Here is a 26,829-nt window from a genome sequence, read left to right on the forward strand (position 1 = left end):
GTTTATCAATTGGAGAAGGAACAGGAGAAAAAAAAAATGAATATTTCAAATGCAGCAGTAAGATCTTCTTATAAATCTTTTAAATAAAAAATTAAAAAATGAGAAAATTAAATTCAGAAAATATATAAATATATTGTTTTGTTTCTATTGTTTCTCCCTGTCTTTTTAACTCTTATACAACAGATTTTTCATAATGAATGGATCTCAGAAAATATCAGACATATTAAAAAACAAGATGTGGAAACCTGGGTGGAATTAGTCTTAATGAAAAAAAACTTGGTGTTTCACTGAGAATGCAGAGCTGGATCTCAGGAGGTCTAGCTGTACACAGGCCTTATGGTAACTGTAAATATAAAACAGACTATCAGCAGAGTAAAGTGCTTTCCTACTAACGAGAATTAAAGCCCTAGATTGTGCAGTTTACTCTGCTTACCTCAATTATCACGTCTGGAAAATAATTCTATTTTTACTGGCCTTTTTTCTAGGATATTCATTCATGTTAGCAAAGCTCTTTCAAATCCTCTGGGGTCATGATACAAATCTACTTTTTTCAGGCTGTCACATCCACAAACAGAATAAACTAAAAGTGATCCTGCAATCAGTGATCATAAGAGCAAACCTTTTAGTTACTCAGACGTTGCAGAATCAGGGCCTAGAAGCCTAATACAGGACACAAGAAAGAAGATTATACGTGATCAGCAATAGATTTTTTCTCTTTATAAGAAGCCACCCCTAAGCAGTAGCTCGGAAATACTGAAGCAAATGACTTAGGGAGCAAGTTTCAACGAGCACGATGGCTCTTTGCGCAAGGAGACACGACGCGCAGTGCTGAGACACCAGGCTGACGGTACGGTCACCCGAGCGCCCTGCAGAAGCCGAGCAGAGGGCTCTGGGGTACCACCCGCCGGCGGCTTCACCTTCTACCTTAGCAGTAGCATCAGCCTGATGTACTGATGTGCAGCAGTAAAAGTCTACCGATAAACAGATGTTAAAGCAGCAACAGCCTTCATGAAACTGTCTAACACCGATTACAGAATTTCATTCAGAGGGTCTTGAATAATAGCCAATGATTTGTAATTGAGCTAAACCATAGAAAGATACCCAATACGTGCCTATTTCAGGCACCCAAAAATCACAGTCAGGCCCCAAGCTATAACAGCTTGTCTTTCAGAGTACAAAAGTCATATTTGCAAGTGTTTTATTGACAGGAGATGGCTGCTGACTCTTCACTAAGAGAAATAAAAGTTCATGTCCTTGTATGTTGCCATGTTTGAAAAAAACTCACAATATTCTGGAGCACTTAAGAAAACTCTGCAAAAACTAGCAACAGTGGAGAGCCAAGCTTGATCTGAAGACTTCAAGCAGTGGAAAATCTGCCACATCCAGAGCTAATTTAGATTATGGATCAGTTCCCTGATTACTTTAAAAAGCGAAAACTAAACTTTTCCAATCTGAATTTGCCCAGCTTCAGCCACCAGCTTTGGATCCCACATGCTTCTGTCTATTAAAGAGACCTTTGCTATCACCTATCTTTCTCTTCCAGACCGTGATCAAGTTACCTTTTATTGTGCTTTGTTAGGCTAAATACATCTGTACACACAAAACTGGAAAGATGCTGAGTGCCTTAAAATAGTGTCTGATGCCGTTTTCCAGATACCAGTACATACTGTTCTATTTTCTAATTAACGCACGACACAGAGGAGCTTGTTACACCTTTCTAATGGAAATTTCATCGGTCAGCAACATGTTTTCATAAGGCTTATAAAGTAGAAGTTGAGTAAATAAAAGAAGTAAAATCCTTGCAAAGAAAGTGGTAATTTTTTTTTTCTGAAAGCAAAAGGCAAAATGAAAAATAAATTCCATTTTCTGCCATTCTTAAAAAAAAAAAAGAAGAAAAACAGAGAGAGAAAAAGAACCTGATGGTGCCAAAGGGTTAAAGTATTCCATTTCAGTCAGTCTGAATATCTGAATTTAGCAGCTGACAGTGCATGGTGTGACAGTCTCTTACAGCTGTTCCAATTGATTCAAAGACCATCTTTGTTTCCTGAAATCTTAGCAACTGTTACTTTTTTCCAAAGACAATGATAGACCAGCTGTTACCTCACAAGATGCAATGTACTTCAGGTCAAAGCCTTTAGTAAGGAACTTGTAAAACAAGAACTAAATCATTGTTCGGGTTTCTCGGATTTTTTTTCATTAAAACAGTTAGGAGCCTAACAGTCAAATTAACTTACACTCAGTATTTCCACTAAGTGCACTGGAATGACAGAGAAATTTCATCTGGTTGCTAAACTGAACCTTCTATTTCTATAAGAAAAAAAAAAAACAACACTAAATGCCATAGTATTATAGATTATTTTTTGTTATGAGGTTAGTTTCTTCCCTTCTTTCCAAAGGTGGTGCTGCTAAGCAGATGTCATCTTGTAATATAAATCTATAGGTTTAAACATTCAGAATATAAGATGGGGATTTTCAAGACAACTTAATAGGAGTTAAATTTTCACTTCCCACTATATCTCAATCAGTGTGAATACCTAGTTCCTTTAAGCTCTTTGAAGATCCTATTCCAAATGCATAACTAAGCAACTTAGTCATACAGTTGATCCTCCAGTACCAGTACTGGTAATACTCCCACTTGAAGACATGTAGGCTTTGGAAGATGTGGAAAGTTGCAGAATCAGTCACCTAATCAAGACTTATTAGAGTAGGAGTAACTGTTGACAGGTTATCTACAACCTTTCTGAAAACAAAAAAGTAAGCATCACTTTGAAGAGCTTTAGTTGAAATAAACCATTGCTCTTCCATGCACAAAGACAAATTACTGCTCCCGACAAGCTTCTAGCTGTTCTGATGCAAAAGACAAAAACTTGCTGAGAAGAGTGGATACTCCTTTACTCAACCTTTGTGTTTAATTCTGGAAAGCCTTAACATTGAGAAATACATTTTCAGAACCACTGCCAGCTAACTGTTGTGTAAAGAAGCACACAAAGGCACAATAATGCATACTGGACCTTTAGAAAGATCTTACAAGGGCTGTTAAATTCAGCAGTAAATAGTCTTAATTTTTCTATTTTACATATGTAGAGATAAAGACAAGTTTAGGTTCAAGATTTTTTCATGTGTATGCATGAATTTTATTTGTCTCAGGCCATCTATTCTAGATCTAAAAAGGAATTAGGTAAATTATTTCTCCACTTTAACTCTCTTTTTCAGAATGGATGACATATTGCCATAGGTAAGCCACTATTTCATACAGATTGAAAAATAATTCCCATCAGGAATGGTGCCATTAGTATTTGTGATAAAGAATATATATAGCCTAACAAAACACTGAGGGTAAATCACAACCTCTAAAATCTACGAACTGACAGTATTTGTTTCTAAAGATAATATCCATGAATACCAAATGTGCATGCTTATAGTTATGTTTAAGAGAAAAACCTATTACCAGGCCAAAATTTTGACATCACAAAAAGGGCTTTCTTACACAAAATATGTATGCTGTCAGACTGCTGTAAAGGGATCGATAGTAAAGTAGACACAGTCTCCCGATGACTGCTGAGAGAAGAACTTTGCATAACTAATTTAAAGACTGCTGCCTGCAGGCACCACAATGGTAATTAAAGACAATATTTCTTGGGTAAAGGAGATGGATGTACTGGAAAATAAAGTCAGTGTCAAATTCATTGCTAATCCTTGAATGGAGAGTTGGATCATTTATTTTCCAAATGGCTGGGCAACTCTACCTGATTTCATTTCCATCTCTGCTGCCAGATGACTGTTGTCTCCAAAATCCATAACTTTTTCTAGTTTTAAGCAGTATTCCTCATTGGCACGCTCCAATTCAGCAAGACTGAAAGTGCTTTAATTTAAACACACAAACAGTTCCTTTGACATCCAGAGCAAGTCAATGGAACAAGTCACACTTATAGTTAAACATGGCTTTTTAAATACCATGCTGAATCAAGGCCATAAACAAGGCATAAAAGGCACAAAGATAAGCTGGATTGACAGATAGTTTACCTGCATAATACTTTGATATTATCCAGAGAAGGAAAGCTTTTGTTTAGTATGCTTTGGCTTGTTTGAAAGATGAGTTTCCTCTTCCTTGGTTGCTTACAAGTACAATTCAAAGGACAGGCTAAGTATCTAATATGACTGAGCATCAGAATAAAGTCTCTCTCCCACACAAAGAGAAGTCTTTGCACCAGTCTCTTTAGTACCAAACATGTCACATTTGGCTACAGGCACAATCACAGTATATTCATCTTTATTGATGTTTGTGTGTTAAAACAACATTACTTAAAGAAAAAAGATGACTGGTCTCAGTATCCTTACGTAAAATGCCAGTACCCCCTAATAAAAGGAAAGATTCAGTGCAGGGCTGAAGATTAATTCTCTTCCAAGCAGGCCACCTGCTGCTTTCAGCTTTCATAATTTCATTTTTAGAATGGAATTGTGAAGCATTTAAATCATTTCACAAGACCTCAGAAATGCCACAGATCCACTTTAAATGCATGAGTACATACAATCAGATCACGCTTGCTTCCAATAACCATCAAGGGACAGCACTTTGGAGGATGCATCTCTCTCTCTCTGTATACATATGCCCCAAATTATATATATGTAGGTACAAATATATACTTATATATAATTCGCATATACACATTTGCTCTACACCCAAATTCCCACCATCTGCTGACTGCCTCCTAGAATTCGAGCACAGATTGGACATTCACGTCTCTACAAACCTTCACAAAACGCAGCCTGCTCCTCTGTGCACCCTGTGCAAAGTGGATTGGGATGATGCTCTCATCCTTCCCCTCTCTCTGTTGCTACTCCCAAAAAGGAGAGGGAAGAAGCCCCTTCAATTCTTTGATCATATAAAAAATTGTAATATCACATGGAGAAGCCATATTACTGAGTCACCAAAGCCCTCTTGTCTCCTGGCTTTGCCATGCTCTGCTGTGTAATTTCTCTCACATCTTATTCTTTCTTTTCCATCTCTCACCTTCTGACCAGCTTATCTCTTTATATTTTGAGCATTCTTGGCCAGGAACAATTGCTCATTATAGTGGTATTCATGCCATCTATTTCAATCATCTGACTTGGTCCATTGACTACTATGGGAACTTAAGGTGGCAGTTTTGCCCTCACTTAATTTGATTCCAGTTGCTGCTGCTGCAGCCAAAAGGGGAGGCCCTGGCCTGCCCTTGTCTCTCAGTAGCATGTTTCCACTGCCTCCCTTAGGCCAGCAAAAGTATTTGTGCAGCCAGGTAGAGAGTGGGAGCTGGGGGAGATCAGTTTTCAGAGAGCTGATCTGTCTAAACCTGGCCGCACAAGTGCTAGTGCCAGCACAAGAACAGCAAGAGGAACATGCAGCCAAGGCTTGGCAATAACTGTGTTACTTCCTCTTTTGGTAGCAGTTCAGAGCTAGTTTGGCTTAAATCAATTGTAAAACCATATCCTGAGGCTCCTAACTTAGGTGTTTTGAGCAGCAGCCAGCTTAGATGCCTACAGCAGGCAGAGTAAATATCCTCCTCAAACATCTACGTGGTTTGAGCACAATGTGGACTCCAGGAACTACAGAAATCATAATGCAGTATCATGGAAAGGGAAGTTTTCTTGCACTGTTCTGCATCACTGTAGGCATGAATCACACAAAGAATCTAGATCTATGTGTATTTGTTTTTAACAAAAGAGTCAAGTTATAAATACAAGGAAAATACAGGATGTGTAATGAATATGTCATAGCTGTGGCATCCTGTTTGTTAAATATCTTGCTCCTGAATGGGGCCGTCTTAGGTTTCTTCCACATACATGAAGCTTTCCAGCTGGCCTGTGGCCAGTGTTTTAATAAAACATCGTATTATGAAGAAGTAAATAAAGCTTATATCAGTAATAATATCCTTGGTATTCACTAATCACCAGAAGTTTCAAAAATATTTTAATATGAGATCAACAGGACAATAACTAAAAATCATCTCTTAGCTATGGAAAAATCACTCTTGTCATGTTAGATTATGCCTATACTGAAACAAGTACCCAAGTCATTAATGATCTGGATGATGGAAAAAGTGTATTTTCTGAATTTGAAGACAATACCTAGCTGCAAAGGAGCTGCAAGGTCTTCAGAAAACAGGATTAGGAACAATTACAAATTGAAGAAATGGTCTGAGAAGACAGATTCACTTTCAATAAAGTCACAGGTGCTAAGTGTCATATTTGGGTAGGAATAATCAACGGCACAAATACGCAATGAAGACTGACTGCCAAGGCAGCATTTCTGCAGAAAAGAATCCAATGACTACAGTGATCCCACGTGTTGTAGGAGTCAACAATATCCTGTTGCTGTGAAAAATGTAAACAAACTAGAAAGAGGTGGACCAACTAAAGAAAGTTGAGAAGGATAACAAAAATGGTCAGCAGTCTGAGAAACCTGGTCTGCAAAGGAAGATGGAGAGGATTATATTCATCCACCTGAGAAAGCAGATATGAGAAGTAGTAATAACCCTTCAAATATATAAAATATTGATGTAAACAAAGAAGTCTCCACCCGCTGAGGATCCAAGAATTACAAAAATAGAACTAAGAGACTTCTGTTCTCCCATCCAAACAGAGGATTAACTATACTATGTTGAAAGAGATTTGTCTAACTTGTTCTAAACATTCTACAATCTATTTAAGTATCCTTACCAGGAGAAATTAATTCCACGTCTAGTTTACATTCAGCTTGTAAAATTTAAGCCTAACTCTGCTAGTTTTGTCTTCAAGGGAGACAAGCATATGATTATTCATTTCACCTATATGGTGACCCTTAATACATTTTTAAGAATGTTACTGTGTCTCAGTGCTGAGGAAATTCGACTTTGGGCCCTAAAGTCTTTCAAATAGCATATGTCTATTTATAGTATTTCTGTAGGACCCCACTTAGCCACCAACCATGGCTTACAAAACAACCTGAATTGCAGACCATGTTGCAGAACACAGGTTAATTATATTTTACTACCTTCCTACAAATATATTTTTTTTCTGAAATGCTAAGGGCAAGATGATATCTACAACACTATTAAGATGTCTTGTCTTCAATTCTATCCACAGTATCGTTGTAGTGTGTGCCCTCCAACACGTCTGGAAGGATGCTCGGAGAAGGGTAAGAATTTTTGTTTGGGCAAAACTCTTGATTGGTCTGCGTGCCCAGTACAAGTGGCAATTTTAATCAATATGTCTGGGCCCCCACAAGCAAAGAAAATAAAAAATATCCTTTATTCTCATACACCTTTGCCATGCAGGCAACACATGAGTAAATGCAATGCTGTGTATTGCTATAATAAATATCTCAGTTTGTCTACTGTTGTGTTCAGTTGTTATTGCTTGCTTTTTTGTGACTTTACAAAAGAGTACAATATTTTAGTAAAAGCATTAAATAGTCTCCTAACTCTTCTTTCCAAAGCACTTACACACCGGTATACTGTTAAAACAAACCAATTTATTATTAATCCAAGTAATAAAATACATAAAAGTATTTTGAAAGTTATTGTGGTCATCGCAGCTGCCTGTACACAAGTAATGAAGAATAAATGCTTGTAAAAATTGTGCTATTAGCTTAAGTGCTAATTGTGGAGTGTCATAATTACCAGACCTGTATTTCAAATAGCTACCCATTCCCCTTACTCCTCGATGAACAAGTTTTACATAGCATTTACATATAAATACAGTGAACATCTACCCATTCTAGTTCTTTAATGTGGTTAGGAGTCCACCAGGCTTCTGAACAGGGACTGCAAGATGTGGCAGAGTAGGCAGGCACTGGTGATGACCTGGCACCAAGACTGACAGTCCTGCTGCTCTCAGTCCCGTCCTCTCACCCACTGGTCATGCTTGAGTTAAATTTCTTTCTCTTCCTTCTTGGCTACTGTCAACTCTGGGTCCAACTCCTGTTCCCGCAGCAGGTCACCTTTGAATCTTCTCAGTTCCCCCCTTCAGGCCAGAGTTCTCAGTGGCTGTCTCTGTCCAGTAAAGACTGAACATCCTGTCAGTGAAATGATGAAAAAATAACTTTTATTTTTACCCACAGATGCAAAATGAACAAATCTCTTCCTTCTCCTTCCCCCTTACTATTCAACATCACAGCAAAGCCAAATGTGTGTGTGTCCAGTGTTACATGCTGAAATGATAAAAAAATTCTTGCTAGCTACATTGCCAGGTTAGAAGAGATTAGAACGATCAGACTAGCCCCTTGTCACCAGTTCTGACTTTACACACCATTTCACAAGCAGGAAGCCTTAGAGGCTGTTAATCTGCTGGAAACCCAAGAGTGGGACAGGAAATAAAATGTTGCAAAGCTAGGGGTGTAATTCTATCTCTGCATAGATAGAAATCATTCATTGCCTGCTGACTGAACAAAAATAAAGCAGCAGAGAGGGCATCAATACAATGCACCACTGCCTTGCTAATTTCTCCCATATGTAAAATTCTCAAACGACACATACAAAAAGGAGGAAAGTTTACACGAACTCTAACAGACTTCAGAATTAGGCCTGTTAGGAGCACTGCTGGTCCTGAGCCATGAGATCATGCTGGAAGAGGCAGAAGCAAGATCAGCAAGGAACTTCTTCATTTTGTTCAGCCATTAGAATCTATAGAACAGGCCACCTTAGACAATGTTTGAAGGTTATTAACAGTATAACATCCCACCAGCATTTTGGAGGAACAGATTACAAAGGAAGATGCACTTTCTGAAATATCCTTCAAATCTGTAATTTCATCTTTGAGTTCTTTTTACTAGAGGAAAAATTCCATAAGCAAGGATCTGCAGTGGCTTATTTAATGTATTTTGTGCTGGGACTTCATCTTGGATCCCAGGTGCAATGAAGAAAGGGAGAGCTGAGAAACAAGATGGTTTCTGCACTCAACTGAAGTTAAAGACAATTTGTTGCAGGGAACATCATCTATTAAAAGTAAACTCATGCTTATAATGCAAAAATCCCTCACAGTTAATACTGCCATTACACTTTTCCCCAAGATAATGAAAGACAGCGTAAAAGCATCTTACCTGGCTGTAGGTCCAGCTCCACTGACATTTTCTCTCAAGGCTATTCATCCTTGAACAGACTGCAGAACAATTCCTAGTTCTTCTGAGTGCCCATCTGCACAGCACTGTCATCTATGTACCACATGTTGTTCTATATTGCAAGGATCTCCTTCAGAGCTGTCCCACGAGAATCCGTTTTGAAGGACTGTGCACATGTACATGAGGTTTCTGAGAGCACCAAGTCAGGACCAGGCAGGCACAAAGTTGCCAGTCTTGCAGTGATTATAACTAGCAGGTCTTTAGAGTACTCTCTACCTTGGAAAACTGTCCTCTTGATTCTCACCTCCACAGCTTCTGCATGATGTTTTCACACCACTATGCTTTTCCAAAAAAATTTGCTGCACTTATATCTGAGTTTAACCAACATGCTTCACTGCCCAGCTAATAAAACTCTTCAAGCAGTCTCTTCTAAGAGTTTGAGTGAAGTCATGAAGTGGAGCATAGAAGAAACACAATTACGTCAGACAGTTAAGTTGTCATGTGGGGTCAGGGAGAGAAGGAGAGGAAAGAGTTAGAGTACACATGCCTATACAGTGTGCCTATCTGCAGTATGACAAAACAGGACTACCAAAACCAAGCTCAACTACCAGGCATTAGATACATCCTACCTGCAAAGTAGATACATCAAAGCCTGAAACAAAGTGAAAGGGCCAAGCTTTACCACAGATCCCAACTAGGGAAGCAAACCCAATCAAAGCATATATATATAACCCTAGGCATGAGGCTTCTGTGAGAAGACTGTTATTGAGTTTGGACTAATAGCAAGGTAAGAAACAAGGATGAGCCTACAGTATAGACACACCGACACACTTCAATGTGGTCTCCGCAACTCTTTAAGCTATTTAGTTTATAATTAAACCCTTTACCCCTAAAACATCCCTCTCTTCCCCACAGCTCTCAAAGATTTCAGATATCAGATGTCACCCTGCCTGTGACTATTTTCACAGATTTTTTTTAATATAGTCCAATGCTTTTGTTAGATGTGCAATATTCTAATAAATAATCAAAGCTAAACTACCCCTATTAAAGAACAGTAACAAACGAGTTTTGTGAAGCCCTGCTATTGCTTTAACTTTTTACTGTTAGCTTCTCACTGATTCAAAAAATGTTGGGTAATGAGTCTGTGATACATCAATATAAATTGGAGATTCTGTTGTCAACATGCATGTAAACAGACCAGCTGTAGGCAAAGGAAGACGCACATAAAATGTAAATCAGGTGCATGTGCGCAAAAACAGTTAAAAAACATGCATTCCTGATTTCGCAGATGAGAACTGCCCTTTCAGAGTTAAAAGCACATTTCCACTTAAGATAATGGGCACTGTGCCACTGACTTTGAGAAAACCAGGACATTACTCCAGAGTTTAATCAAGATTGAAGTCAATAAAAAGTACCAACAGAATACAGTTGACTGCTACATCACTCTTCAGAGCTGCACTATCCTTTATACTATTAGGTACTCTTGAAAAGAACATTTTGACAGTAGTTGTGTGGTAAACCAACTCTGTAGCTTTAAGTACCAACAAAGTCACAATTTCTCTTTTACAGTCCTTTTCCGCATAATTTTACATCAGATTCTGTGTGTGTGCGTGCATGTGCGTGTGATAAATGGCACACCTTTTTTAAGCATGGTAACATGAAAAGATGCTATCCAAAATAAGACTGTGAATGTAAACTTAAACAAAACTATTGCAAACAGCAGTGCAAAAAGATACTCATTTACCTTAACTTCAGCATGACCTCTCGTGCGATTAATCAACCATATGGAATATCTGACATGGAGCTAATGTATTACATACACTGCCTTGATAAATAGGTGCTTATGTCAGACATAAGGACCTTCACAACTGTCAAGCAGCAAACGTAATAAGTGTCATGGACTACACAGCCATGGAGCAGGTTAATGCAAGTATATTTTCAGAGGAGAAAAGAATTGTAAGAGACATCCATTATAAACGAGGAATTAAGCTCTGCTACTCCATCCTCGCCCCACCTGAACATCTTCTAAATCTTAGAGAATGGTTGACCATGAAATTAAATGAAATAACAATCTAGTCTTCAGTGTAGAAAGGACTCGGGGGGGAAAAAAAAAAAGACAGCACGTAGGGAACCCCAAATAAAGGCATACACCAATTATTTGCTGAACTACATATCTGCATCAATCAGATGCAAACTAGAAGTGATCACAGCAGTCTACTCTGAGTCTACTTTTCCACACTTGACAAACAAGACCAGACAAAGGCAATAACATGATGTCAAGAGTGAGTTCAGTAAGATCTGAGAATTTCTTTGTTCACTGTAATCCTGTCTGCAAAAGCAGGATGCATGCGTCCTCCTGTGGGTTCCTTTTTCTTCCAGTGTGGTTCAACAGCTTGCTATGCTTGTTGTCAGGCTTGAATGTGGCACCTAGGCATGTCCCAGAGCAAGGGGAATATGGTATAAAGCTGAATATGCCCAGTGGAGAATCCAGAAACCAAGAGGCTTCCAAAGCTTTCGACAGCAGAGATAGCAGACACGTGCCCAAGCAATAGTTTGAGGACTACAAAAACAGATAGTCTGCGTCCCTTCTACAGCACACACATGGGACACTGTACATACCCTTTTCCTTCCCTCCTTACATGTATCCATAACAAGACAGTCTGACTGATGGAAGTAAATGAGACATGGGGAATGGTGAGGAGAGACCATCATGACCATGATGCACAAACAACACAGTGCAGGAAAAAGCACTTCTCCTTCCCTCTTTCTCTCTCACTCTGCTTTGATGATATATTACTGAAATGCCCCTTCTTCATCCAGAAAATCTACTCTTTCCTTGCTTGTCATGTTAACATCCCAATGGTATAACTAGAATTTACAGCAGTGCTGTGTAAGAATTCTGTGGTGGGTGAAAAAGCTAGAAAAAAATGTGACGTTAATCCCCTTCTAATTACTCCAGTAACCTGCATGCTAATGGAATATCATAATAATTAGGATTTCAAAGTAATTAGACTGTGTAAATGCCCACAAGAGGGAGCAAAATTTGCATGCTTCAGAATGTGCTTGACTGAAAGCATACAAGTAGTCCCATCGAAGGATTATATTGCTGATGTTATGCCAGTACTAAAATGTCAGTGTGGACAAAATCGTTGGTCTTTGTAATCACAGAAGCACAGAAAAGTAGGGTTGGGAAGAACCTCACGACATCACTTAGTCCATTCCTCTGCTGCAAGGCAGGACCAACGCTACTTATGTCATTCTTGGCAGACAGTAGTCCAAACTGTTCTTAAAGGCCTCAAGTGGTGGAGACTCCACAAGCTACGCAAGCAATCAGACAGCTTTTCCTCGTATCTGACTTGAGTCTTTCTTACTGCATTTTAAATCTGTTGTTCTTTACCCTACTCACCCTTGGCACAGAGAGTAGTTTATTCCATTCCTCTTCATATACCATTATTCATACACAATTATAAGCTATCATCATGTCCCTCTGCTCCTGACTTTTCTTCTGCAGGCCAACCAATCCCATTCTTTCTTCAGAAGTCATGTTATTTAGATCTGCGATCATTCCCATTGCTCTTTTCTGAACTTCCTCCAACTGTTTTTTCCTGAAGTGCAGTGCCCAAAATGGGACACTGTGCTCCAGCTGAAATCTTTCCAGCGCCAGCCAGAAAGGAAAGATCATTTCTCATGTCTTGCATGTTCCCTGTTTAGTCACCCCCAATAAAATGCTAGCCTTTTTCACAACAGCTTGACATTAGTGACTAACATTCAGACCAAGATCCACAATAAGCTCTGCATCCTTTTTCAAAGGACTATAAAAACTGTTGTTTCTTACAGTCATACAGGTGTTCTTCCTGCCTAAGTATAGTTCTCTGTGCTTGGCGCAACAACAATCCATCCTGTTTCTACTAGATCATGTCTCCGATTTGTCAACATAATTCTGAATTCTTGTCTTGTCTCCTCCCAATATTCTAGCAGTCCTCATCTTTGTGTCATCTAAAAATTCAACAATCACACTCTATGCCACCATTGAGACCATTACTGAAAATAATTAAGAAAACCAGACCCAAAACAAACACCACCTTAATATATCTTTCCATTACAATAATGGACCATCGATAGGTGCTATTTGGGTACAGCTATCCAATCAGTTTTGCATAGACTCCATGGTGGTTTCATTTAAACCATGTTTCCCTAGACTGTTTAGTAACTGTCATAAGGATTAATGTCAAAAACCTTACTAAAGACAGGCTATTTGGCCTCCATTGTGCCTTCCCCACCTACAGGACTTGCTATTGTGCTGAAGAAAGACATTTTCAAGTTTTTGAAAAATCATGTTGTCTGTTACTGAACTCATTGGTCTCTTTCAGGTGCTTAAACGTAATTTGTTTGTTCCAGAAGTTTTTCAAAGAGCAAAACGATTTATCTGCAATTCTCTTTTACCCCTTTATAGATATTATGCTTTTTCTTTCCCTCTCTTCCAGTACTTGACCTGTCTGATCTGAGTTCTCAGAAATAGCTACAGATAGTTCTGAGTTGCTTTAACCAATTCTTTAAGTACCCTAGAATGAAGTTCACCAGGACCAGTTGATCTGAAAATATCTAATGTGTCTAAATACATTCTAATCTGTTCTTTCCCTTTTTAAACTTGTGATTCTACTCTCTGTCATAAGTAAGCGTTGAGGAGGGCATCTAGCCTGACTCAAATAAATCAATGAGAGTAGTTCTGATCCCTGAGGAGCTTTCTAAACTAAAATTTAATACAATTTCCTGTCTTCAGGTCAAGCTACAAGATCCTTTAAATCATAAAACACCTCATACCTTCGTTCATTGTCATCAAGATGAGCAAAGAGCACATTCTTGGAGATGGCCTTTGCCAGAGCAGTCATAGTTTTATAGTCCTTTGGAATAACCTGTAGGGGAAAAGAAGGAAGGGTAATTACATGTCTGATTGTATTTCTTTGTAGATCTTGAAATCTCTAAAAAATTCCTTTATTCAAGATAATAGATGCAGTTTGATTTCAAACAGTGAGACAGATTTAGGATTTAATATAAAGCCACTAGGAAAGTAATAAATTACAGTTTTGATAATGTTAGGATAAGAACTGATGTTCCCAATATGACAACCAGAAAAGAAATATAAGATCCAGGGTGAATGGGGAGAAGGGTATCCATAAAACACCATTGACAGTACACGGGGAAATAATTAGCAGGTACTGGCAGCTGGGTAGTGTCCTTTCAAATCTCTCAAATTGAGGGAAACCTTTTTCATATTCTTCCCCTCCCCAAACAGTATCAGAAGCAACCTATTTTTAAAACCAAAGAATGAGTAAAATTTCTCTAGGTAAAAAGTAAAAATGTGTTAAATACACAAAGCTTTTCAGTAATGGTTGTGGTAGTATAAGGAACTGAGCTCCTGAGAGGCCCACCCGGGTCAAAATTTTGTGCATTAGCTTCATGGCAAAAAAGGAGTTGCATTTGAGAATGAGGAGGCATTTTTATTTGTTAATTGAGGAAAAGGTAAAACTCCTGTTATGTGTGAATTTGTCTGGTCAGAATATATGTAGGTATGTTTTGATATTGGGTGACTTTTTTTATTAGACTTTTGCAATGTTAGGTTTAACAGATCCTAAGCATTTTCATAAGATATTAGTAAAGACACTAATATTCCTGTGTATGATGTCAAGCATCTTGTTCTGCCAGTCAGAGACTCTGTGATTACGTAAAAAATTTCTAACTAGGTTATGATTTGTAAAGGATGTTCTTTGACATTAGTAATAAGGAATGTCAACACTGCCTCTTAACTTCTGTTTAAGTAACATGATTTTCTTTAACAGTTTTATTATGACTGGTCAAAATCAAACCTAGCAAAAGTATTAAGTGTTAAATAAACCCTGCTTCTATTTAAAGGTCAACATATGTTTCCCTTTTTTAATTACTGTACAAAAAAGGTCTGATAATGGACATTTTCTTGGGAAAGAAATAATATTTCTGCCTTATTTAAGTTACTACATATGCTGATGCATAGGTAGTTTTTTAAAGTTCTTTTGTAGAGAATAACCATTCTATTAAAAAAAAAAAAAAAAGCCTGTAAAGGAAAGTCAAAGAAGGAAGATATAAATATATATACTATATTCCAAAATACAAACCAGGATTTAGTCTGTTTTCATTCTGCTTTAGCATCTTTGACCTACAGAACAAGAGGCAGCATAACTGAATGCTTTATTACTCTTGTTTTTACCTTTGAACTGTGCCAAGAAAATCCCAGGGGTCTCTGAATGAGTACACACCTTTAGTTTGAATTTTTGTTAGTGTTTTGGAGAAAGGGAGGTAGAAAGGAAGGAAAAGAAGAAAGGATTCTTTAACGTGGGCAAATCTCTTGGCCCATTCTTGTTCTCATGTTTGATCCTTTCCTCATCCTGGAAAGATATTACCCATCCAACCAGAGGAAGGATGTCTCAAATGAAGAAACTGATGTAGAACCAGGTCTCACAAATGATTTATTTTAAGGGAAAACAGTGCACTGTGAAGGCCTAAAAGCCCAAGAGTTAATCTGTAGCTTCACAGACACTGTTTATATTGACTGCTGCTATCATTAGTCTACTCAAAGTCTAGAGAAATTTGTATGTATAAACTGCATATTTGTATCAGAGTGAAATATGTAATCTAATTTAGTTAAAAGTTCAAATTCCTCAAAGTTAAATAAAACGAGCATTTAGCCAGTACCTTATTCTTAGGGTTTTCCCCTATCATACAAACCATGGGCTGAATTGCAGTCTTGAATTCTTGTTCTGTTAAAAATACCCTAGCTGTTCAGCTTATTCCTGATGAGCCAAATAGGTAAATAACGTAAATCATTAAGTCATTCAGCTCCTGCTTTTCTGGCTGATAATAGCATAGTATAGACCAGCCTTTCTCAGTCTCAATCAGTAGCAGGTAAAGCCAAAAGGCAGAGATCTAGGTGGGTCTGTTGGGACAGGAAATCGGAAGACATAGGGAGGGTTCCTTAGGCATCACAGTAACCAGGCATCCAGTCAAAATGAAAAGTCAGGGAGAATCACTTGATCATGTTTTAAGTAACTCTTTTAAGTAACTGTCTGCTTGAAGAGAATGTGCAGTGATCGTCTTTACAACAAGATTCCTATGCTGTCAGTTGGTAACTACAGGCTGTCAGATGTATTGATAAATATTACTTTCTCTACTGTCAGGAATGAAGCAATCAAATAACCCTCCATCGAGATCTTTCTCTGTGCTCCTTCAAAATGGAAACATGTCTGATGTTTATTCAAATCGCAAAGTTAAATCTACTTTGATTTTCTCTCAAGTGACATAACTCATTGCACTGCCGTTAGCACTATTCATCTTATTGCTCAGCCCTTCAAGGGGTCTTTTGAGTTGGCTTATGACCCAGATGTGTTTCTATCCAACACCTGAATTCAAGCCAGCACTCCTTCCTCGCTGGCTATTATCTAAAAATTCATCAGCTTGCAATAGTCTAATACAACCCTTGCCTTGATTTTTACATATTTAAAATTAGGTTCATAATTTGTCCTCCCAGTGTCTCCCTTTATTTCTATATTCCAGAAATCTCTGTCACAAACACACATCTGCAACATCATGGGATTCATTTGCTGATGGCAGAAGATGAAGCACTGAGACAAAACCTCCCAGTGCTAGTTCTATATTCCTTACAGTATCTATAGCCTGACAGGGAACTATCCCTTAGATTATTATTATTTAAACCCAGTCAGTTCCTAGGAAATTAAAATCATAGCAGCTGTAGTCACTGAACACACAGAATACGATCTGTATTGCTTCTTCTGGCTTTAGACCAATTGCTGCCTATCAATCCTACTGCCAGGGCTTACTGACATCATTGCGGAAAGAAGGAAGAAAACAAAGTTCTTAATTTCAGGTTCCATTAGGAACATAAAAAAAATTACCCAAAGGTGGAAGAAGGAGTACTGCCACTGATTTTCAGAAGAATCAGATGAGCCCATATTAAACAGAGACAAATGTTATCCTCTCTTAGTTTTTAAGAGGGATATTACTAAGTATTTCAAAGCAGCTTTTAATATGCCATGCAAGGGTTTTTTAAACAGTACAGGGCATTAATAGTTTGACCACAGTGTTTTTAAAATTTACTGGATACTTGCAAGCATTTTTAACTGCTACAAGAATACTCTTCCCTAATTGATTTTTGGATGAAAGGCTTTCCTAATTCTTTGTTTCTTGAGACAGAAAACCCCAGAGTGGCCAATGAACTTGTACCCTAAGTAGATGACAAAAGCACATCTCATTGCAAAGGGAAAAAGCATTCTGCCAAAAAACAGTGATTGACAAAATGTATTTCCATAAAGAAAAAGCTTTTTGGTTCAGTTATTCCAGGCATGTACAAAAGCACATTAGTAGAATCTGTCAACCTTATGAAATGCATTGCTAGCTTAGCTCCTTAAAGAAATGCAAGATACACAATTGTGATGTCTGTTTGTCCTTCTTTTAATAACCTATGAAATCTTTGGCCAAATGCAAGCAATTCTGCAGAGTTATTAAGAAATATCAAGGATTTAAAGTAGCTAGACATTTTGTGAAAAAGGCGGTTAAAGAAGAGAAGCATAAATTAGGCTGTAGCATGTAGTCACCATTTATTAACAGCAGAGAATCCATACAGGAGTGTGCCGTGGAAAACCAGGATTCATGGGTTCTGCTGCTTATGGGATTTCCTGTTTTGGAGGGAGCTATGCCCTGGGAGCTCCTTCCGCAACCACGACCAAATTTAGAACATTATATTATGCATCTTCCCATGTCAATGATCATAAGTACAGTTCATTTAGCTGACACAGAGTGGCTTATTCATAAATGAAAATGGATGCTCAAACTTCTACTATCGTGAAGCAGGAGGTCAGCTCTATTTTACTTTGCAGATCAAGCTTTTTTAAAGAGTTCAGCCTCCAAAAGCAAGGCCAGCATTGCTACACAAGCACATCAGATGCACAGCTCTTCTGAAAATTTGTTGGCAAGTATTCCATGGGAGATGCTGGATGACGATTTCTTAAAGCCAAAGATTAATCATATTCAAATCGAATAAATGCATCTGACCCAATCAAAATATCCATTTGAAAGGACTCGTTAAACTAGATGCCAGACTTCCAAAGAGAAAAGTCTCCTTGAGCTGAAATGCAGTTTTAGGCAATCTAAATATTCCATATGGCTTACAAATGTATACTTTACACATTATTTTTAAGAGGCACTTATTTTCACGCCAATAACTGAGGAGCAGATCTAACAACTGCTGAAAGATGGAGGCTTTGCTAATGTCAGACCCTGGTCTGTGCTAGGGTTTCTATTTTTGGCAATGACATACACAGACAAGTCCCAAACTGAACTAGTCAATAAACAGTTACAAGCTCTGAGCAAATTTCTCCTCTCCCATCAGTTCCCTCATGCATCTCTTATATTCTAATATCTTATTTCAATAATGCTTGTTTTACTGCAGTATTCTAACTCCTGCTGCATTTATACCTAATTTGCGGTTGCCATTTCTTCAAAGACAATGGTCATATGAAATGGCCCAAATACAGTCAGACTTCCCATAACCAGTGGGTTAAGCAGCACCCGATCAACACGGTAACCATATGCCTGAATTGTCTAGGGAACATGAATGACCTAAGTTAGGGGAAAATTTGAGCTAGAAATGACTTTTGGAGAAAAAGTAGGAAATGCAGCAAGAGAAAAGGCTACTTTCCGAAACTGTGAGCTTCTGCCAAAACTCAGAAACTGCAGGGATCAGTGAACATCAACAGAATGACTGAGAAACAGCCGCCTGGTTAAAGGGGGAAATGGCTTAGCAACACACTTCAAAAAGGGAAAGAACAGAGAATGCTGAAGCAACACAGATGGGGAAAGCACTTAGACAAGGAAGCAGCAAAGGAACCTGAGCATGAGGGAAATGATCATGCTGTGGATATGCTGGCACAAGGGCACTATCCTACGGGCTGACCCACGACTCCAAGCATTCCAAATTACGAGCAAAATACAAGTGAGTCACGTGATTGCCTTGCACGTCTCAGAATCAGATAGACAGCAGCACATTACCTTTCTAACGTAAGAAACGGCATCTTCCTCTGTGTACACCTCTGCGCTGACTCCCCCTCTCCTGCGTCGGGCCTTCACCACTGGGTTGGGAGGAGGAGGGGAAATCTCATCATCATGAGAATCAGACTGGGAACTGGATTTCTGCCGAGCCAGTATTTGTTTGCATTCTTCCTGCAAGGCAAAAAGAGACAGTGAAGCATCCCTTACCCACATACCCAACTTCCTGCATACACTTAATACACTCCTTTTTTATGACCCTCAGTAATCCCTTCATTTCCACATTTGGGTGACTGTTTGTCAACTTACACATGCGTACAGATCAAAGAAAATTAAATATCTGATGTGAGCAGTAGGAAGGACTAACACCAAATACAATCTATGTACAGATACCATCACTCTGGTACTTGACCTGGCCATCTCTTTCTTACATGTAATGGAAACCAACGTATTACAAACTGCAGACATTTCATTGCAGCTACTCCTGGCTGAGAAGGGAAAAGAACAAGGCTCATTTTGCTTACTCTCCAACATCACAGCTGTTATTTTCTCAGTTGGCTTCTGAAAGCTTTGAGCATTGCAGAGCAAGAGGAACTGACTTTGTACATATCTTTGTCTTTTGTACAGAGCACATACCAGCAGTCGCATGTCAATACATCAGATATGTTTCTTCTTCTTGCTCAGCTTTGCAGGCTTACTATCACCAGAGAGAACAAAGATGCTCCCTACTCCAGAATTTCTGCCCTTTAGCACATTTACAATCAATGGGGAAACTTCCAAGCAAAAAAGATCCAAGGTAGGCTCCAGAGGACTATGAAAGATGATGTTTGGCTTAGTACCAGCTGGTCAATAGAGAGGTTACTCTCCAAATTCCACGCTCATGAAACAGAGAATACAATAAGAAGGGAAATCCCTGAAGAGATAAGAACAGGAAACAGTATAGAAAATCTTAGAGAAAGGATGTCAGAGTTATAGGACATTCTGTCAATTCATACACTGAATTATTTGACTTCTGAAGATTTGAAACATACAAGATTACTCATAATTACAATATTTTCATGAATAAAATCTGCAAGTTATATTTTAAAAAGCTATTATTTAGCAGTACTAGTGGTTTCATACGCATGTGGCTAATGCAAGCAGAAGTTTATGTCAGAGGCCCATATCCTATTCTCCAGCTTTCAGGGACTGTAGGGAAAGCACACAGGAGTAAAATTCCCATTGCACCACCCACGTCTAATGGCCAAAGTACACAAGGCCTGTCTTCTCATTCCCACTTTGCCATCCTGCTCACACCTCACCACTCTACCTTTGCTATCTCTTCAGTGCCCTCTTACCCTGTTCCTTCTAGCCTTCTTTGATCCTGCTTAAGGCAAGGGAGAAATGGAAATGAGATGGACCATGCACCCAGTCCCCAGCTTGTCTGACACAGGAAACTGAAGTGGATGTGCAGAAAAGACAGGAACATTGTAGGGACACAAACTGATCTGGGCAGCAGAAGTCTAGTAATTCGTTTGCAGTCATCTATTACATTTTTGTATGCATACCCTCACTCTCAAATAGCCTCAAGGTTATGTATATGAATGTACATATAGTCAGCCATTATCTGACTATTGGCAAAGCAAGCCTAATATTTTTAAGAGAATTCAGATTAGCTGAGTTGCAGGTTACACGTGAGAAAATGCGGTAATGCTTGTACTCCTAAGGCCCCCAGGCACCCAATAAAATCAGCAGCCTTTTGACGGTGACACCAGAAGCTGGCTGCTGTCTTATACAACCAATTTACGGTAAGACTTAACAATTGGAGCTAACAAATAGAGCCAGTGAAGGAGGAAGGACGAGGGAGTATCAGTGCTAGACATGTGGCGAATTACCAACATAGCCAGTTGGTCTTATTGACACAGGAAATGAGTTATAGTTAACTCATCAGGTATGACACTAGAAGAGTGGTACAGAAAACTGGCACAAGTTCACAATTTTTAAGTTCGCAAGAAAAACAGATGATTAATAGATGTTTTGCCATTGATGTTTACAAATGTCTGACAAATCCAGTCAGGCCACTTGTGTTTTCTGGTCTTATTCCAGTTGCTTTCTGCACCGTCACTGGCATTGTCCCTGTTATTAACCTAAGGAGCCTTTCACAACAATTTTTGACCTGTTACTGCTAGTTGATATAAGTAAAAAGATAGTATTTCCCAGGCTGCATAATTCAAAGTGACAACTTGCATATTCTTCTTTTGGTTAAAGGACTACTGAAATATTTAGGAGACAAACACAGAGATATAGTTTAGAGTGCTGACTGAAGATTCAGTTTTTCAAGATCTTGACCTGTGTCATAAAGTGCCAAATTCTTTCTGTTATCAATATTGTTTTTAATTGGGAATTACTACAATACAACTCCTGGGCCACAACACAGTTGGACTAGCTGCTATACAACAGAAAACAAAGCTGACTTCAGATGTATTAAATCCTTGCTGAAACCTCTTCATTTCCAACTCAAATTTCAATTAATAGCACTGGATATGTAAAAAGTGCCTCAGCTGGATTTTCCTATTGTGTAAAAACTGCAAGTCCTGCTTAAGCACTGATCAACTTCTTCCCCACATGCAACTCCTATCTGACTGCCTCTAGCTTCCTTAATTACAATTATGCACTTGCAGAAATACAAACATTTAAAATAAAAGGATCTGTTTTCATTATATTTAGTACCTGCTTATCAAAATCAAATCTGTGAGTGAAGAAATTCAAATAATATTACTGGACATTTCAGCTCATGCATCTCTTTGACAGTATAACAACATTCTCTGCTTATTCTAAGTTAACACAATCACATGCACTTTCTTCATATGCTTAACTAGGTAACGAAGACCTTTCTGGACAGTAAACAGTTGAAAGTAAAAGATAACTACTAAAAGAAGCAGTCAGGTAACTATTTACAGGTATTTTGCACTCATACAGTTCTTTTTATACATAGTATATTTACTCATAGAGAAAAGCAATAGCTTGTCCCATTTGAATATCAAGCATACACTTTATTTTTTCAGTACACATTGTATAAAAGGCACTTCCAAAGAATTAATAATCTCCTCTGCCCCAGCACAGATTTATACAAGAAAGAAAGCTCAGTGAGATAAAATTAAAAACACAAAGCATGCTCTTAAACCCAAATAACTTTTAAAGCCGAAAATATATTAAACGATTATAAAAGTGAGTTACCATATGATTCATTTTAAAAGGAAGTCTCTTCGCTACAAACTCCTTTTATATAAACAGCAGATAGTTGACTGGCTGGCTTTTCCATATGCTGCTATTTGTAGTCTAGGTAGGATTTCCATTAGTGAACTAAAGAGTGCCTTTTGAAAATAAAAGCACACACTATGTCCTGAGCTATGCTTTCAAAAAGTCATCTTCCATATATCCTGGGCAAATACAGCAAACATTTTAAAGGAGGAATGGACTCTCTTAAGAATAGTTCTTCAAACACTGATCTTCAGACATGGCTTGATGTGAATGCTTGTGCAGAACTCACTTTCAAGTAAACACCTCACCATCTTTTGTTGTCATGACAACAAGCTTTCTCACTCTCTATTCAGATGGCACAGATAATTCACAATGGCACAGAAATCATATTTCCTAATCATGCCCACCTTAAAACGAGGCACTCCTCAGAAAATACACACACTTTGAAGAGACAACTGCAAAACAGTGTGATTGTTTTGGGCCAAATCCCAGTGAGCATCTTGCTCTTTCTTTCCCACCAGTACCTGCAGTGGCTTTAGTGGAGTTGCTCCTGACTTGTGCAGTAAGGACAGACTTGGCTCTCAAACATGTACGGTCTGATTCAGTCATCCATACTTAACACCTAGTGCCATTTTGGATGACCTAGGGTCTTGATTGGCTTTCAGCTGCCATTTCAGAAGGGCATGGGTCTCACACTGTCCTGTGTCATATCCACCACCACCAGGGGACATCTCACGTAATTTAAACTCTTAAATGGCACTAGGGACTATGTGTGGGCAACTGAGTCGAGCCTCCAAAGTCATTGCCATGGTCCAATATTATGATATATTAACATACCCCAAACCTACAAACCAACATTGCTATATATATATATAAAAAAAATACCTTATTTCATACATAAATAATCTAACCCTACTTCTATTAAAATCACGTTGCAACAGATCAAAAAGCTAGTTAAAGTCAAAGCTGTAAACAAGTCTTCCCTGTAGTCTCTGTGGGAGACTGACTGTGAAACTGGAATGCCACAGCTGGCTCCAATGGGTATGGTAATCAAGCCATAAACCAGAAAGGAAAAAAGATGTACCATCTTTGCCTCAAAATTAAAAAAAAAAAAAAAAAGCAATAAATACTTCTGTAGTAACCAATTTATCCTTTGAATGTTCACTTCTGGCTAAGACATTTGTGCTACAAGAGGCTGGTGTACAAAACACAGGAATTTAGCATGCTATCCTCAGTGTGGGGGGTCATCTCCTTTCCTGATTAACATTTTCATGTGTTTTTAATGAGTTCAGACACTGCAACTGAAGTGGCCACAATGCAGAGCAAGTTTTTAGCTTTACAGTTCCTTACACATTACTGCTCAAGAGCACGCTTCCTGACCCAGAAGGTTTCTTCCGTATTAGCTGGAGCATTTCCAAACAGAAATCCATTTTCAGTAGTTCCTCTCCCAGTCTCTCCTTTCAGGCTCTGTCATTGTCCAGAAACTCATAATGCTGAGGTTTAAGGAACACCTGACAGGGCTCCAAAGCACTGTATAGCTTTACAACAACATTTCAAGACGACTTTTAAGAGCAAGTCAGCCATTAGGTATCACTGCTCACTATCTGTGCTCCCTACAATTTATTCACTGTGTTCAAAAAAGTCACAACACAAAGCGCACACTAAATGAAATATTTTCTCTTTTTTCAAGCACACTCAAAGTTTGCTGACTGACAGGCCAGAAATCTACTTTCTATTTATTCACAGAAGATGTACAGCGTAGTTCATATTCAAGTAATGAATCTCTCTTTGCACTGGAATTGACCCAGAGGAGATATTTTCAATATAGGAAGGCTTGTAACACCATCCCAACACTATGAGACTAGAGAGACAACACTAAAGACTGATGCTATGAATTATAACAACTAATAAAGGCCAAAGGGAAACCACTCCACTTTGCTGGAAGCACAGAACTGACCGACTCCATCACTGAAAGTGAGAGAAATCTGGGAGGTCTTAATGTCTTTTCCAGTCTTTTCTTTGTCACAGTAGACAACTCTACTATCTTTTTGATCACTCAGGCTTGTAATCTTGGGCTTTTTACACAATCCTAACTATTGTTCCACTGCCTTCTGGATGTTAAATGTTATCTTTTCTTCTACAGCATCCCTAAGAAATATATTTAACATCCTCGCCCTCCTCCTAATGTATTTATCCACTTCATAGTTACCTACTGCTTCAATTACTAGTAGTGTCCTCTGTGGCCTCTCTGCAAGTCAGCTCATCCACAGTTTCAAATGTAGGCAAAAGTCTCTTGCCAAAAATCCGCCTGTTCTTCTGCAGCTCTGACTATCGCTCACTGCCTTGAATCCCTTTACTGGCCTCTTTTTACCTCTTGCAACATGTTAACGCTTCCTGTCTCTGCCTTCAGTGTTTTGCAGTATCTCAGCCCAGCACCACCTCTTCCCTACCTTCTTACATATGCCTCAGTATAAAGTGAGGTTATGTTACAAAACACAGACCATATTTTTGATGCTTAAAAGCTTATATAATTAAAGAAAACTGTAGTCAACATTTCTGATTTTTAAAATACAAGCCAAATAACAATGCATGTATTCCCACCTTGTGTAAGGAGAAACACGCCCACAGAAAAGCTCTATTTCTACTAGATAAATATAATTTAAACTAAAGTGCAAAAATATTATGCTGCCTTTTTCAGCAACAATCAGAACACCTAACTTGCTTCACAGTTTTTAATCACTGCATATATATAATGCCAAAGCTGCCTATATATTTTTTATCCCAGCCTTGTAACACAGCGGTACCTTAATCCAGGGGAAACTTCACCTAGCTCAGTGAGGCTTATTACATGTAAGAGGCAGAAACGGACCATTAGAGCATAGGAAGAGAGTTAACATTTAAGCTTATCAGCAAACAGGGAATCATAAATGCTAGTATGTCATTTTGCTCCTCAAAATACTTCTATTGCGGAGGCTTCCTTAACGTTTAGAAACATACTGTTATCCTTCAATCAAAAGTGCTATTGAAGGCAAGGATGTGTTCCCTACATCATTTTAGAGTGAAAATTTGTCTTTAAAACATCTCCACCTTTTCCACTCCTCAAAAAAATTCTATTCCACTTATTCTCTCATCTAAGAGAGAGAGTATAAATTCTTCTTCTCTTTTGTTCTCTTTCATCCTCCTCCCCTCCACACACATTTCATTGTTATAGGGAAGACAGCTGTTTTTGAAACCCAAAATAACTTTGTCTGTGTGTTATGAGTGCTTTGACTGATATAGTGATATTAAGGCTAGATAGTAACTTGAACTGCAGGCTTACACAAGAATCTGTGTTTCAGCTTAACCTTTGGGTGGGATGCTCAGAACTCATTAAATATTTTTTTCATCATAATTTTCCAATGCATCAAAACTAAGCTAGCCACAGAGATATTTTGATTTCAAGTCTCCCATAGCTCACTTCCTCAGATCCCTGGTGTCTTCCTTAGGGGTGATTTGGAGCTGGCAGGCTCAGTTCCCTGGGAGTTACAGATCCTCAACAGCTTGAGCTTACAAAACTATCAGGGTACAGCTCCAACACAGGCTGCCAAACAGGCAGTCATGGAGTCACAGACCTCAGCAGAGCTCAGAGAAAAGCAATAACTCCACTGTCTATAGCATTTCAAAATCTAAGGTTCTCTTCTTAATGGGAACGAAGCCAATTCTGAAATAATCTTAAATCTGCTGTGAAAATTGCAGTTCTCGACCCAGTCTTACTGGTGTCCATTTGGATATTTTCAACCCCCATTCTATGTGCCAAATTAAAATGGATTTATTCAACATTAAGAAGTTATTTAAAAATAAGGAGCCATCTTTTTCTACATTTAGCATAATATTAATGAAAAATTATTTGAAAGTAGCTGACTGCATCTATTTAACTAAAAAACATGAGAAAAAACAAAATTCATCCTCATATTGGAAAATCAATCAATAGAATCAAGGCCTGAGGGCCCCCAAATCGGTTTAAGAGCTGGGCACCTGACAGTCCTGGTAACCTGTCTGGGAGGCTATAAAGCCTCCCAAAAGGCTATAAAAGGCTGCAGCCAGCTAGAGGCAGATACATACACACGGTTGAAGGGATATACCTTTTCCTGACTGTAAAGACCCATTATCGTGAAGAGAAAAGAGGTAGGTTGTTCTGTTGAAGGCAAGGACCTTACTTTGATGTTGTAGCTAAATCAGGCCCTATACAGAGAGGATGAAGAGTTTGAAAAAGGACTTGCAGTGGGATAGTTATCCACAAAGTCAGTGGCAAGAGTGCTGGTAGCCAGGCTACCAGCAACTGTCCATGACACAGAGCCAGTCCAGTACGTGAGCTGGCAATCTCCGCAGGCAGTCGTAACATTACCTTGCGCCAGGACACTTAAACCAGGAAACCACATCTGGCC

The 26,829-nt window shown here is 38.6% G+C and overlaps 1 protein-coding gene and 1 long non-coding RNA gene across 7 annotated transcripts in view; both read right to left on the bottom strand.

The window, feature by feature from the left end:
- PRKAR1B (protein kinase cAMP-dependent type I regulatory subunit beta) overlaps positions 1-26,829 on the bottom strand; it is a 164,654-nt gene that overhangs the window by 128,247 nt on the left and 9,578 nt on the right. For all 6 annotated transcript variants that reach the window (XR_010885833.1, XM_067306406.1, XM_013950899.2 and 3 more), the window contains exons 3-4: positions 19,169-19,339; positions 13,895-13,986 (exon numbers count right to left, since the gene is read on the bottom strand). Coding sequence is in view for 5 of the 6 variants with exons in the window: in XM_067306406.1 (XP_067162507.1) it covers positions 13,895-13,986; positions 19,169-19,339 (263 nt within the window). In the remaining variant the exon portion in view is untranslated. The remainder of the gene's footprint in view (positions 1-13,894; positions 13,987-19,168; positions 19,340-26,829) is intronic.
- On the bottom strand, positions 7,470-12,183 carry LOC106491328 (uncharacterized). Its single transcript, XR_001293763.2, has 2 exons — positions 9,056-12,183; positions 7,470-8,032 (listed from the first exon to the last, which is right to left on the bottom strand). It is a non-coding gene; the product is annotated as an uncharacterized lncRNA (long non-coding RNA).

Source organism: Apteryx mantelli, chromosome 16 (genome assembly GCF_036417845.1).
Source record: "Apteryx mantelli isolate bAptMan1 chromosome 16, bAptMan1.hap1, whole genome shotgun sequence".
Classification (NCBI taxonomy): domain Eukaryota; kingdom Metazoa; phylum Chordata; class Aves; order Apterygiformes; family Apterygidae; genus Apteryx; species Apteryx mantelli.